Source organism: Giraffa tippelskirchi, chromosome 9, assembly GCF_054371585.1.
Source record: "Giraffa tippelskirchi isolate mGirTip1 chromosome 9, T2T-mGirTip1v1.2.pri, whole genome shotgun sequence".
In the NCBI taxonomy this organism is placed as follows: Eukaryota; Metazoa; Chordata; class Mammalia; order Artiodactyla; family Giraffidae; genus Giraffa; species Giraffa tippelskirchi.
This window is the reverse complement of record NC_137283.1, coordinates 120250951-120264330: the sequence shown is the minus strand read 5'-3', so window position 1 is coordinate 120264330 and position 13380 is coordinate 120250951. Positions and strand designations below refer to the sequence as shown.

General features: G+C 38.2%; 1 protein-coding gene across 9 annotated transcripts in view; it reads left to right on the top strand.

Annotated features, from left to right (window-relative positions):
- The window catches only part of MANEA (mannosidase endo-alpha), a 330701-nt gene that overhangs the window by 246679 nt on the left and 70642 nt on the right, over positions 1-13380 (top strand). For 2 of the 9 annotated variants that reach the window (XM_081530774.1, XM_081530762.1), the window contains exon 1: positions 5334-5438. The exons of 4 other annotated variants lie outside the window; for them this stretch is intronic. Coding sequence is in view for 1 of the 5 variants with exons in the window: in XM_081530763.1 (XP_081386889.1) it covers positions 6210-6225 (16 nt within the window). In the remaining 4 variants the exon portion in view is untranslated. Of the gene's footprint in view, positions 1-5333; positions 5439-5559; positions 6226-12765; positions 12920-13380 lie in introns of those variants that run through there. 3 more of the 9 variants (XM_081530766.1, XM_081530765.1, XM_081530763.1) reach the window with 3 other exon arrangements.

The following is a 13380-nucleotide window of genomic DNA, read 5'->3' as shown; positions in this document are numbered from 1 at the left end:
GGAAAGTGCTTGAATCAGAGAATGAAAAGTGCTTTTGTCAAGGGATTTAACCCGTTTAGTTAGTGTCTTAATTTGCTCAGGGATGCTATAAACAAATACTATAGACAAGATGGCATATAAATATCATTTATTTCTCATAGTTCTGGAGGCAGCTGGATCCAAGATTAGGGTGCCAGTGTGGTCAGGTGATGATTCTCTTCTGGGTTGTAAAATTCTTATTTTATCCTTCTATGGCAGAAAGGGGCAAGGGATCTCTCTGAAGCCTCTTTTATAAGGGCACTAATCCCATTCATGAGGGCTCTGCTCTCATGACCTTATAACTTCCCAAAGGCCCCACCTTCTAATACCATCACGTGGGGAAGCTAAGGAGATAACCTAGGCTTAGCTAGGCAGATTATTCCAGTCCAAAATTTAAATCTTGAAGAAATGAGAGAAATAATACAGGCAGAATTGAGAAATTATTCATTAATTGAGAAAAAATTCACTGTGGCATCAATGACTTTGAGGGTTCAGTACCTCCTGAAATTATCAGTGCCTTAATCTGTACTGTTGTATGAGGCTGTGCGCCCAACGCCCAGCCCCTCCAGGTTCCCGTCCATTGCCATTGCCTAAGTACTGATACTAGCCTTTACCTTCATGCAGTACTGTATAGCTTTTCATATAAAGTCTATCTGTGTTTTAGCCGACAGATTCAGTTTCTATTCTCTGCAAAAAGTAACTGTGACTAATGGGAGTGGTATGTGTGTATGCTCAGTTGTATCTGACTCTTTGCAACCCATGGACTGTAGACCACCAGGCCCCTCCGTCCACGGAATTTCCCAGGTAATAATACTAGAGTAGGTTGCCATTTCCTACTCCGGAGGATCTTCCTGTCCCAGGGGTCGAACTTGGGTCTCTTGCATCTCCTGCATTGACTGGAGGATCCTTTAATACTGAACCACAGGGAAGTCCAGTGGGAATGGAGAGGATATGAAAATGAACCAAAAAGACATCTCAGGTGAATGGCAATAAAATGGCATGATTTAATCTAGGAGATTCTAATAAAACTTCCAAGACTGGAGGGGAAAAACAGACTTGAAATATAGCTGGTCTTCTCTATCCACAGGTTCCACATTTAAAAAAATTAAAATTACTGACAGTTCCAAAAAACAAAACTTGAATATGCCACACTCTGGCAACTATTTACAGAGCACTTAAATTGCATTTACAACTATTTACATAGCGTTTACATTGAATTAGGTATTATAAACAAACTGGGTGTGATTTAAAGTATAAGGGAGGATATTCCTGGGTTATATGCAAATACTATACCATTTTATATAAGGTTCTTGAGCATACTCAGATTTTGGTATGGGGGATGGTTCTGGAACTAATCAATCCTCTGCAGATACTGAAGAACAACAACTGTATTCAGGAGACAGGTAATAAGGACAGTTTTGGGACTAGAACAAATAGTACATATCGGGAAGTAGGGTTAAATAATAATGACGTGTGTGGGTGTGTGTGTGCATGTGCGCGCGCACGCACTCCATTGTGTTTGACTCTTTGTTCATCATGGACTGTAGCCTGCCAGGCTCCTCTGTCCATGGGATTTCCCAGGCAAGAATCCTGGAGTGGGTTGCCATTTCCTACTCCAGGGGATCTTCCCAATCCCGTGTCTTGAACCCATGTCTCCTGCTTGGTAGGTGTATTCTTTACAACTAGCACCACCTGGGGAGCCCAATAATGACTGAGTGACCTCCTATTTGTTCACTCTTTTATCACTCCCAAAAATTGTTTGTTAAATTCTTGTTATATGGCAACAATTTTGTTGGCTCTTGACACTTGAAGATAAAATGGCAAAATCTATGTAGTTAAGGAGACACTAGTCTTTTCCAGTGCAGTAGTGAATTTCAAGGCTCAAATTTCTTACATTAAAAATTTTTTTTTTTACTTTTCTGTTTGGCTGTGCTAGGTCTTCATTGCTGTGTGCAGTCTTTCTCTGGTTGCAGCATGTGGGGACTAATCTCTAGTTGCAGTGTGCAGGCTTCTCACTGTGGTGGCTTCTCTTGTCGTAGAGCATGGGCTCTAGGGCACATGGGCTTCAGTAGTTGTGGTGCATGGGATTAGTTGCCCCACAGCATGTGGGATCTTCCCAGAGCAGGGATTAAACCTGCATCCTCTACATTGGCAGGCAGATTCTTAACCACTGAACCACCAGGGAAGTCTTCCTTTCAGTTTTTAATTTGACCATTTAGGTAACTATCTCTCTCGGGCAAATTATTGTCATCCATTTATTACTTTTAAAAATTGACAGAAATAGAAATTAAGTAATATTTCCTATATCAAATAATACTAGAAGAATGAAAGTAAAAGAGTGTGGGTCCTAAGGGCTACCTTCTCTATTTTATGAATATATACCTATTTGCTAGTTATAGTTAATTATACATTTAAAAGTTTATGTAAAATAATACAGTACAGAAAATAAGAAAGTGAGATTCCACATATGACAGTAGAAAGGCTGGTGCCATCAACTCTGCCCTGCTAGTTACCACTTGATCCAGATGCCCCGAGGCACATATCAACTTGGACTCTCAGAAAGTCCTTCTTCCTAAGATACCCAGGCTTGGATTAAAATTCAATTGCCTTCTTGAAACTGTAATTGAATAGAATAGGGAGTTTAAAGCATGAAGTGGTATAAACTCATTAGCCAATCAGAAAAGGAAGAAGACAAAATGTATCTCTCATGACCAAAATGATACACATGTCTCACCATTTTCCAAGTCCCCCATTACTTCAAGAGAAAATAAAGGCATGCACTAAATTATAAGACAAAATTACATGATGCAGAGCTGGGAAATAACACTAGTGCATGGAAGACTCACAGGGGTTTACTTACATAGAGCACTGATAAGGAGACTGTGCAAACCTAGTCCTCTCTCATAGATGGATGTTACTAATGGATGGTTTCTCAATCTATCCACAAGCCACAGTGGCATATACTGTGGTCTTCTGCCAGCATAACTGTTGGAGCCCCAGTTTCCTGAGACTCTTTATATAGCTGTGTCTTTTGGTGACATGAAATTAATTAGTTATGGAAGAGCTTCTCATCTAGGGTGCCATCAAAGTGTGTGCCAAAATATCAGTCACCTTAACTCTAGGATTTACCCTATAGAGTCTGGGATATTCAGAGCCACAGATCCATCATGTTCACTGCAAGCAGGCCGTTTGCCTCAAAGCTTTATGAAAATATTCTTTTTATCTGTTCGGCAAAATGTGAACAAGGATGGGAAACACTAGGCAGAACCAATACTCACTAGTCGCTCTAGGAACTCTGGGAGTCTGGTGGCACAATCCAGTCATTATCTACATGATCTCAGTATGCCTCTGCCAATTCCATTCCAATTAAATTCAAGCAGAATTTTTGGGTCTTGGCTGATTCATCTTAATCTTTATATGAAAAAGCAAAGAGCCAAGAATAGCCAAGGCAATTTTAGAGAGAATCATATGGAAGTGGGACTTGCAAAATGTTTGGATAGGGTGCATGGGAGTTCATTATATTATCTGTATTTTTCTGTGTCTAAAATATTTCACAATTAACTTAAATTTAGAAGAAAATAAAAGAGTGTAGCTATAGTGTCTGATTGTTAAGACTCTTGTAAACAAGAAAGTAGAGAGCACAAAATATAACATAAAAAGTTGTTCAATTCAGCTAACAGAACTTTAAAATATATAGCATTTAGTCATCAAAAGACACCATAAAAATTAAAAGACAACCTGCAAACTAAGAGACACTATTTGTAATACATATATCTGACAAAAGAGGAGTATTTAAACTTTAAAAATATATAAAGATTATCTGCAAATTAATTTTAAAGAACAAGTCAACCAAAAAATGAGCCAAAATCGAGAACAGGCATTTCACAGAAACCCAAATAGCCACTAAACATGCACAACCACATTAGCAAGACAGAAAATACAAATTAAAAGATCAATCAGATGCTACCACCATCTGATTATAACAATCAGTGTGGGTTGATTACAATAGTAATCAACAATAGTGTGGGTGTTACGAATAATGATGTGACAGTCCAGTTCATGTGAAATGGATTTATGTGTAGATGAACCTCAAAAACTGAATGTGCAGTGAAAAAAAGAGGAAAAAATGTAGTGTAAACTTATTAGATCAAAATACAATACCAGGATAGCTATATTTTTAGGGAATTACACACATAAATATTTTCAAAAAGAGCAAGTAAATGAGTAACATAAAATTTAGAGTAATAATTATTTCTGGCTGGGACAGAAAAAGTTTTAAAGAGGCCTCTTAGAAGGCTTCAAAAATGCTGGCACTTTTCTGGATCTTCAGGTCTGTAGCGAGTACCTGGGTATTCTTTTTTATTATTATCCTTTAAAATGTGCACATATGGGATACATTCACATATATATATATATATATATGTCACAATTAACATTTGTTTAGAAAATCCAGTGAGATTTAAAGAAGAGCTCTTACAAAATTGTTCATATCAGCAACTTCTAGACCGTCAGTGAGGATTTCCTTGCTACTAGGTAACCAAACAAAAGAGAGAATTCTCTTGGCTTCTAAGGCTGATGTAATGAGAAAACCTTCAGCTGTAACCCCTATTTCAAAAGTTCTTGTTCTTCACAGCTGCCTCACTGTTCTCAATTATTTCTAAAAGTATTCCAACACGTGATTTTACACAATCTTTTTGCAAATAAAAAGTGTCATTTCTGTCTTTCAGCTTCCAAGTAAAGTTTCATATAAATATATATATATATATTTGGAGGGCAAGATGTTCTCTAATTTACAATGTTTGAAAACTGCCAGTGTAATCCAGTTAAAAGGAACTTTTGGATACCTCTGCTTCCCTTGTGGCTCAGCTGGTAAAGAATCCGCCTGCAATGTGGGAAACCTGGGTTCAATCCCTGGGTTCGGAAGATCCCCTGGAGAAGGGAAAAGCTACCCACTCCAGTATTCTGGCCTGGAGAATTCACAAAGACACTGAGTGACTTTCACTTTCACTTTTCACATTCAAAGCTTTCCAGCAGAACCTTAGAATACCACTTTCTAAGAGAGGAATGGGTTTTCTCTAGTTGGGGAAAGAGGGGGGAAGGGAGTCCAGCTTAACTCAACTCTGCCCCTTTGCTCCATTCGTAGGAGATGCCCAGAAAAATCTCTCCCGGCATGCATCTACACCCCTTTCCATCCCTTACAGACCAGAGGGACCTGTGCCGGGAAACCAGAGCCCCGCCCACTCAGCGAGCCCCACCCCACTCTGGCCCCGCCCCTCGGGGCTCCCAGTACGCGGTGCGCGCGCCCTTCGGGAGGCGGGGCTGCTCAGGCTCACTGCCGGGCATCCGCGGGCTGCCTCTACTCTTGGCTTCAGCGTCTTCGCCGGCTGATCCTCTCCTGGTGTCTGGATTCCCGGACCCTGGTAAGTAGCTGGAAATTTCTGGGCCCAGCTGGCTCAGTTGTGGCCAGCACTGGGGTCAGCCTCAGCGCCTGCGCTCTTACCCGCCCGCCAATCTGCTCGCCTGCAGATGGCCTTTGACCCTGCGCCCCAACGCCCTGCGGCGGCCGCGGCGGCTGCGTCTCGCTGCGAGCCTCGTTCACTCGGGAACTCCACTCCGTCGCTCTTATGCCCAATTTTGCTAGGGGTAGTTTTGTTGTCTTCTACTTTATCCCGAGCCTGTCGGCCTCGTCTCCGCCACTTTTTTGCAGCGGAACCTCTTGTCGCCTCGGTATTTTTCCCTCCCCAAGAAGTTGGGAATTTTAGGAGTGATGGAAAAGCCTTTCAGCGCCTTATCCTTTTGTCCCCAGACTCGGCCTTGTGCCTCAGGGGCAAGTGGGAAGGTCGAGGCCTACCTGGCTTGGGCTGAAGCAGGAAGGTGGCAGGCTCTTGTCTCCGGACGCCGAGGCGTGGGGAGAGGAGAGCGAAGGTGGGGAGGCCAAGGCAGAGATGCATTTTCCATTCACCTGTTCCACGTTTGACACTATCATTTTAGCCTGTTACCGTTTGCTGAGTCGAAGGATGCAACTCTGCTGGAATAGTATCTTTTCCTATTTTCCAGAGGAACCAATGAAAATTTAGGCAGTTAGGACTGTTGGTTTCTGTTTCAACAGTTAGTGACCCTGCAGATACGAGTTAAGGAAAAATGTGGAAGTATTTTAAAAAAATAAAACAAGGGAAGATAATGTTAATTATATGACTTCAGAAAAAGGCAAGTAAGACTGAGTTGGTTATGTTAAAGACAAGAGCTTCCTGGGTGTCTCAGTGGTAAAGAATCCACCTGCAATGCAAGAGATCCTGGTTTGATCCCTGGATTGGGAAGATCCCTTGGAGAAGGAAATGGCAACCCACTCCAGGATTCTTGCCTGGGAAATTCCCTGGACAGAGGAGTGGGCTACATACAGTTCATGGAGTCTCAGAGAGTCAGCCATGTTTAGCAACTAAACAACAACAACCAAATTTAGACAATAGTTGAAAGAAAAATACAAAATAAAATCTAGGTATTGGTAATGTTAAGTCACACGATTGCACATCATTTTCATGACAGTATGTTACTCCATTCATATTGAACTGTATGTAAACCTTGAAAAAATAGTGTTGTGAGGTAATCTTGCAGATTTCCAGGTTCTATGCATAAAACATTACCAGAGCTGTTGCTGTCAGTCACACAATGAGTATTGAGTATGTAAGAAAATAAACTTTCTTCAGATTAAATTTGGACTACAGTTATGAGTAGGTGATAACAGATAATCCTCTTTAAGCGAAAACATAATCACATGTCAGCAGTTTTCATTTGTCACAAAATTTATGGTGGTGTATTCTCTAAACTTGCTTTGTCTGAAATGTTGTAGGAAGGTGTAATAACAGGAGGAGCTTGAGTTCGAGAACTGTATTTCTCTGCTCTTTGCTCATTGCTTAACCTCAGGTTACTCAGCCATTTGTTAGCCCAGATACTGGGAAAAAGTTGGCAACTGCTCTGTTGGCAATTTAGTTCAGTTCAATTCAATCACTCATTCGTGTCTGACTCTTTGCGACCCCATGGACTGCAGCATGCCAGGCCTCCCTATCCATCACCAACTCCTGGAGCCTACTCAAACTCATGTCCATTGAGGCGGTGATGCCATCCAACCATCTCATCCTCTGTCGTCCCCTTCTCCTGCCTTCAGTCTTTCCCAGCATCAGGGTCTTTTCAGATGAGTCAGCTCTTTGCATCAGGTGGCCAAAGTATTGAAGTTTCAGCTTAAGCATAAGTCCTTCCGATGAATAGTCAGGACTGATTTCCTTTATTTTTTTATTTTTTTATAAATTTATCTATTTTAGTTGGGGGCTAATTACTTTACAATATTGTAATAGTTTTTGCCATACATTGACATGAATCAATGGGTTTACATGTGTTCCCCTTCCTGGACCCCCCACCCACCTCCCTCCCCATCCCATCCCTCTGGGTCATCCCATTGCCCCGGCCCTGAGCCTTTGTCTCATGCATCGAACATGAAATGGTGTACTGTTTCACATATGATAATATACATGTTTCAATGCTATTCTCCCAGAACGTCCCACCCTCACCTTCTCCCTCAGAGTCCATAAAATTGTTCTATGCATCTGTGTCTCTTATTCTGTCTCGCATATAGGGTTATCGTTACCATCTTTCAAATTCCATATATATGCATTAGTATACTGTATTGGTGTTTTTCTTTCTGGTTTATTTCACTCTGTATAATGGGCTCCAGTTTCATCCATCTCAGTAGAACCGATTCAAATGTATTTTTTTTAATGGCTGAGTAATATTCCATTGTGTATATGTAGCACAGCTTCCTTATCCATTCGTCTGCTGATGGACATCTAGGTTGCTTCCATGTCCTGGCTATTGTAAACAGTGCTGCGATGAACATTGGGGTACACGCGTCTCTTTCAATTCTGGTTTCTTCGGTGTGTATGCCCAGCAGTGGGATTGCTGGATCATATGGCAGTTCTATTCCCAGTTTTTTAAGGAATCTCCACACTGTTCTCCATAGTGGCTGTACTAGTTTGCATTCCCACCAACAGTGTAAGAGGGTTCCCTTTTCTCCACACCCTCTCCAGCATTTATTGCTTGTAGACTTTTGGATAGCAGCCATTCTGACTGGTGTGAAATGATACCTCATTGTGGTTTTGATTTGCATTTCTCTAATGAGTGATGTTGAGCATCTTTTCATGTGTTTGTTAGCCATCTGTATGTCTTCTTTGGAGAAATGTCTGTTTAGTTCTTTGGCCCATTTTTTTGATTGGGTCGTTTATTTTTCTGGAATTCAGCTGCAGAAGTTGCTTGTATATTTTTGAGATTAATTGTTTGTCTGTTGCTTCGTTTGCTATTATTTTCTCCGATTCTGAAGGCTGTCTTTTCACCTTGCTTATAGTTTCCTTTGTTGTGCAAAAGCTTTTAATTTTAATTAGGTCCCATTTGTTTATTTTTGCTTTTATTTCCAATATTCTGGGAGGTGGGTCATGGAGGATCCTGCTGTGATTTATGTCGGAGAGTGTTTTGCCTATGTTTTCCTCTAGGAGTTTTATAGTTTCTGGTCTTACGTTTAGATCTTTAATCCATTTTGAGTTTATTTTTGTGTACGGTGTTAGGAAGTGTTCTAGTTTCATTCTTTTACAAGTGGTTGACCAGTTTTCCCAGCACCACTTGTTAAAGAGATTGTCTTCTCTCCATTGTATATTGTTGCCTTCTTTGTCGAAGATAAGGTGTCCATAGGTGCGTGGGTTTATCTCTGGGCTTTCTATTTTGTTCCATTGATCTATATTTCTCTCTTTGTGCCAGTACCATACTGTCTTGATGACTGTGGCTTTGTAGTAGAGCCTGAAGTCAGGCAGGTTGATTCCTCCAGTTCCATTCTTCTTCCTCAAGATTGCTTTGGCTATTCGAGGTTTCTTATATTTCCATACAAATTGTGAGATGATTTGTTCTAGTTCTGTGAAAAATACCATTGGTAGCTTGATAGGGATTGCATTGAATCTATAGATTGCTTTGGGTAGTATACTCATTTTCACTATATTAATTCTTCCAATCTATGAACATGGTATATTTCTCCATCTGTTTGTGTCCTCTTTGATTTCTTTCATCAGTGTTTTATAGTTTTCTATATATAAGTCTTTTGTTTCTTTAGGTAGATATATTCCTAAGTATTTTATTCTTTTTGTTGCAATGGTGAATGGTATTGTTTCCTTAATTTCTCTTTCTGTTTTCTCATTATTGGAGTATAGGAATGCAAGCGATTTCTGTGTGTTAATTTTATATCCTGCAACTTTACTATATTCATTGATTAACTCTAGTAATTTTCTAGTAGAGTCTTTAGGGTTTTCTATGTAGAGGATCATGTCATCTGCAAACAGTGAGAGTTTTGCTTCTTCTTTTCCTATCTGTATTCCTTTTATTTCTTTTTCAGCTCTGATTGCTGTGGCCAAAACTTCCAAAACTATGTTGAATAGTAGTGGTGAAAGTGGGCATCCTTGCCTTGTTCCTGACTTTAGGGGAAATGCTTTCAATTTTTCACCATTGAGGATAATGTTTGCTGTAGGTTTGTCATATATAGCTTTTATTATGTTGAGGTATGTTCCTTCTATTCCCGCTTTCTGGAGGGTTTTTATCATAAATGGATGCTGAATTTTGTCAAAGGCTTTTTCTGCATCTATTGAGATAACCATATGGTTTTTTTCTTTCAATTTGTTAATGTGGTGTATTACATTGATTGATTTGCGGATGTTAAAAAAACCTTGCATTCCTGGGATAAAGCCCACTTGGTCATGATGTATGATCTTTTTAATATGATGTTGGATTCTGTTTGCTAGAATTTTATTAAGGATTTTTGCATCTATGTTCATCAGTGATATTGGCCTGTAGTTTTCCTTTTTTGTGACATCTTTGTCTGGTTTTGGAATTAGGGTGATGGTGGCCTCATAGAATGAGTTTGGAAGTTTACCATCTTCTGCAATTTTCTGGAAGAGTTTGAGTAGGATAGGTGTTAGCTCTTCTCTAAATTTTTGGTAGAATTCCGCTGTGAAGCCGTCTGGTCCTGGGCTTTTGTTTGCTGGAAGATTTCTGATTACAGTTTCGATTTCCGTGCTTGTGATGGGTCTGTTAAGATCTTCTATTTCTTCCTGGTTCAGTTTTGGAAAGTTATACTTTTCTAAGAATTTGTCCATTTCTTCCAAGTTGTCCATTTTATTGGCATATAGCTGTTGGTAGTAGTCTCTTATGATCCTTTGTATTTCTGTGGAGTCTGTTGTGATCTCTCCATTTTCATTTCTAATTTTGTTGATCTGATTCTTCTCCCTTTGTTTCTTGATGAGTCTGGCTAATGGCTTGTCAATTTTGTTTATCTTCTCGAAAAACCAGCTTTTAGTTTTGTTGATTTTTGCTATGGTCTCTTTTGTTTCTTTTGCATTTATTTCTGCCCTAATTTTTAAGATTTCTTTCCTTCTACTGACCCTGGGGTTCTTCATTTCTTCCTTCTCTAGTTGCTTTAGGTGATTTCCTTTAGAGTTGACTGCTTTGATCTTCTTGCAGTCCATGGGACTCTCAAGAGTCTTCTCCAACACCACAGTCAAAAGCTAGAATTAGTTATATTTCTCTTCAGTGATTTCTTAGGAAATAATGTTAGGAAAAACCGCTAGAAAAAGAAAGCAATCAGAAATCTGTATAACAGTAATAAAAATTAAAAAGTGAAATTTTGGGGGACTTTCTGCATAGCAGGATGGGAGCTAATCCTTTTTGAAATCATAGTATCACACTGATTCTGGATCTCTTATATCTCACTAGACCTACAAGTTAAAGTCAATCATTTCAAAGATTGAAAGACCTCCAAATCACAAAAAACAAAAGTGGAAGCCATAGAGTTTCAAAAGAACAAATGTATTACTTCTGTGTGTTATTTTATCATGTGCCCTTTGAAGATGCTAGATTTTCCCTTATCCAGTACCCTGAGTATTGAGTAGGTTACTCCTTTGGAAACCTATACTGTAATTAACCTATCTGTAATTAACTTGGAACTTTCTTCCTCTGAGGTGACTTCTGGAACTTTTTTGTTTTGAAACCAGTTAAGTAGTTCCACCACACTTTTTCTACTAAAGATCATTAGACCTGTTCGGCATCTCAAGTTTCATTGTTTTGCTAAGTTGGACACAATAATTTTCATTAAAATGAATTTACAAAATTATTGGATCTATCGATTTAGCTATGATTCTTCCTGTATAATATGTTCAGTATAGACTGGGCATGTCAACTATATGTATAGTCTGTAGAACCTGTTTGTACACATACTGCCCCAATAGATACCAATGTCAAAAACAAAAGGGCCAGAAATTAAATTTTTTAAGTTGAACATTTAATGGTCATTGACTAAATGTAAGATATATTGGGTTCTACTATAGTGTAAAGGTAAGGACTCCATTTCTCGATCTTATGAAACAATCTAGTAGGATGTATAATACATTAAATAGCATGGTGTAATAGATAAAGAAATGCCAATTTAAAAAGTAGGTAATAGTGTCATAATAGACTATATGGAGCAACAGTTTAGCTTTGTTTTGATGGATTAGTGTAGTAGTCCAGAAATTAGCCATATGAAGAATAGGTATTTAGAGAGAGTAAACTGTGTGTTAACTGATTGCTTGCCAGACACCTATCTTTAGTAACAATCATCATCAAAATAAATAATTGTTTGTATTCATTCAGTATTACACTAAGCCAGAAATGATTCCAAGGGTTTTGTAATATTGCCTTATTTCATCCTCATAAAAATCTTTTGAGTGAGGTAACAACTCATTGTAAAGATGAAAAAGGCAGAGAAAATTTCAAGTCACTTATATAGGTGAAATGGCTAAAAAAAGCCCAGCTAGAATTTGAACTGCAGAGTCCGAATTTTAAGCACAGGAGACTGTCTTTATTTAGATAGATTAGACTTATTGGAAATAATATGAAAGGAAAAGAGAAATAGATTTAGAGGTAAAGGAGGGAGCAGCAGCTTTTATAAATAGATATTTTGTGTTTTGTGTTCATCTATCGCTCTGAGAAGTGGGTCTAACAAATATATAAATGTCTCAGAACTGTTTCATATATTCTTTCACTTTTCTTTTTTTAAATCTAATTGGTATTATTTGATTAAAACATTACCCTTTTACATTTTATTTTGCATATATTATCTTGCATGATATACAGAACAACTTTGTCAGAAAACAGAACAGTTAATTTTTTTTTAGACAAGTTTTTAAAAAAACTCAGGGTCACACAGTTAGGTCGACATAGGTGATTTAAACGTAGATCTTCAAATTCCTAAATCAATATTCTTTCCATTATGTATCCTGACTCTTCCTTGAATTTCGCCCCATTCAGCTGATCAGTGTTTCAAAAATCCGTCTTAAAATTTCTAAATTGAGTAGTTATTGTTCCCATTCTCTATGATTTATCATTATTCATTACCATTGATTATTTCCTTATAAAATACCTACTCCATATAAATTTTTCTTCCTTATGAAATATTATGTTCTATTTTTAGAAGACAGCATAAGAAAATATCACTAAGTAAATGATTACCCACAGGTAATCATTATACTTGTTTAAGTGCACTTCCTTCCTCTCTGTCTCCTTAATATAGTTGAGCTCTTATTACATCCATATTTTTTTTTCCTACATAATGACTTGTCAAAAATTCTCAGTTTCTCTAAGTAAAGGGAATGATTTGTTTTTATCTTGTCAATTTTGAAATTTTAGGACAACAAATCATAGAGGCGGGTCAGAATGGTTATATCATCCCTTTGTACCTATGCACAAGACTGTCACATTCCGTACAAAGGAATGTTACTCCCTGGAGTCCTGTAGCAGAGTTGAAGGACTGTATGGGTTGGTCCTTCCTGGAAATAAGCAGGTTTGTATTAAGAGCTCATGTCCTCCAGTTTGCTGGTGATAGCCTTTTTTTCTTTCTTACCTGTTTTTAAATGATTTTAGATTTAAAAGTTTCAAAAAATAAACAACTTGAAAATCTCTGTATATTTTTCCTGTAGATTCGCCAAATGGTAATATTTTGCCATAAAACATTTGTTTTATTGTGACACAGACACACACACTCATATATTACATTGTATATAATTTTACATGCACATTGTATGTAATGTGTACATATGTATACATATATATGTAGGTACATATATGTGTATGAAAGTATCTTAATATGTTGTCTGATGTTTCTTCATGATTAGATCCAGATTAATGTTGACAGAACTACTGCAGCAACCATTGTATGTTTTTCTAGGGCATTCACTCTATAGACTCATGTTAATTTATTTATTCAAATCCACTGATAAAGTTAATTTTGATCACTTGTGTAAG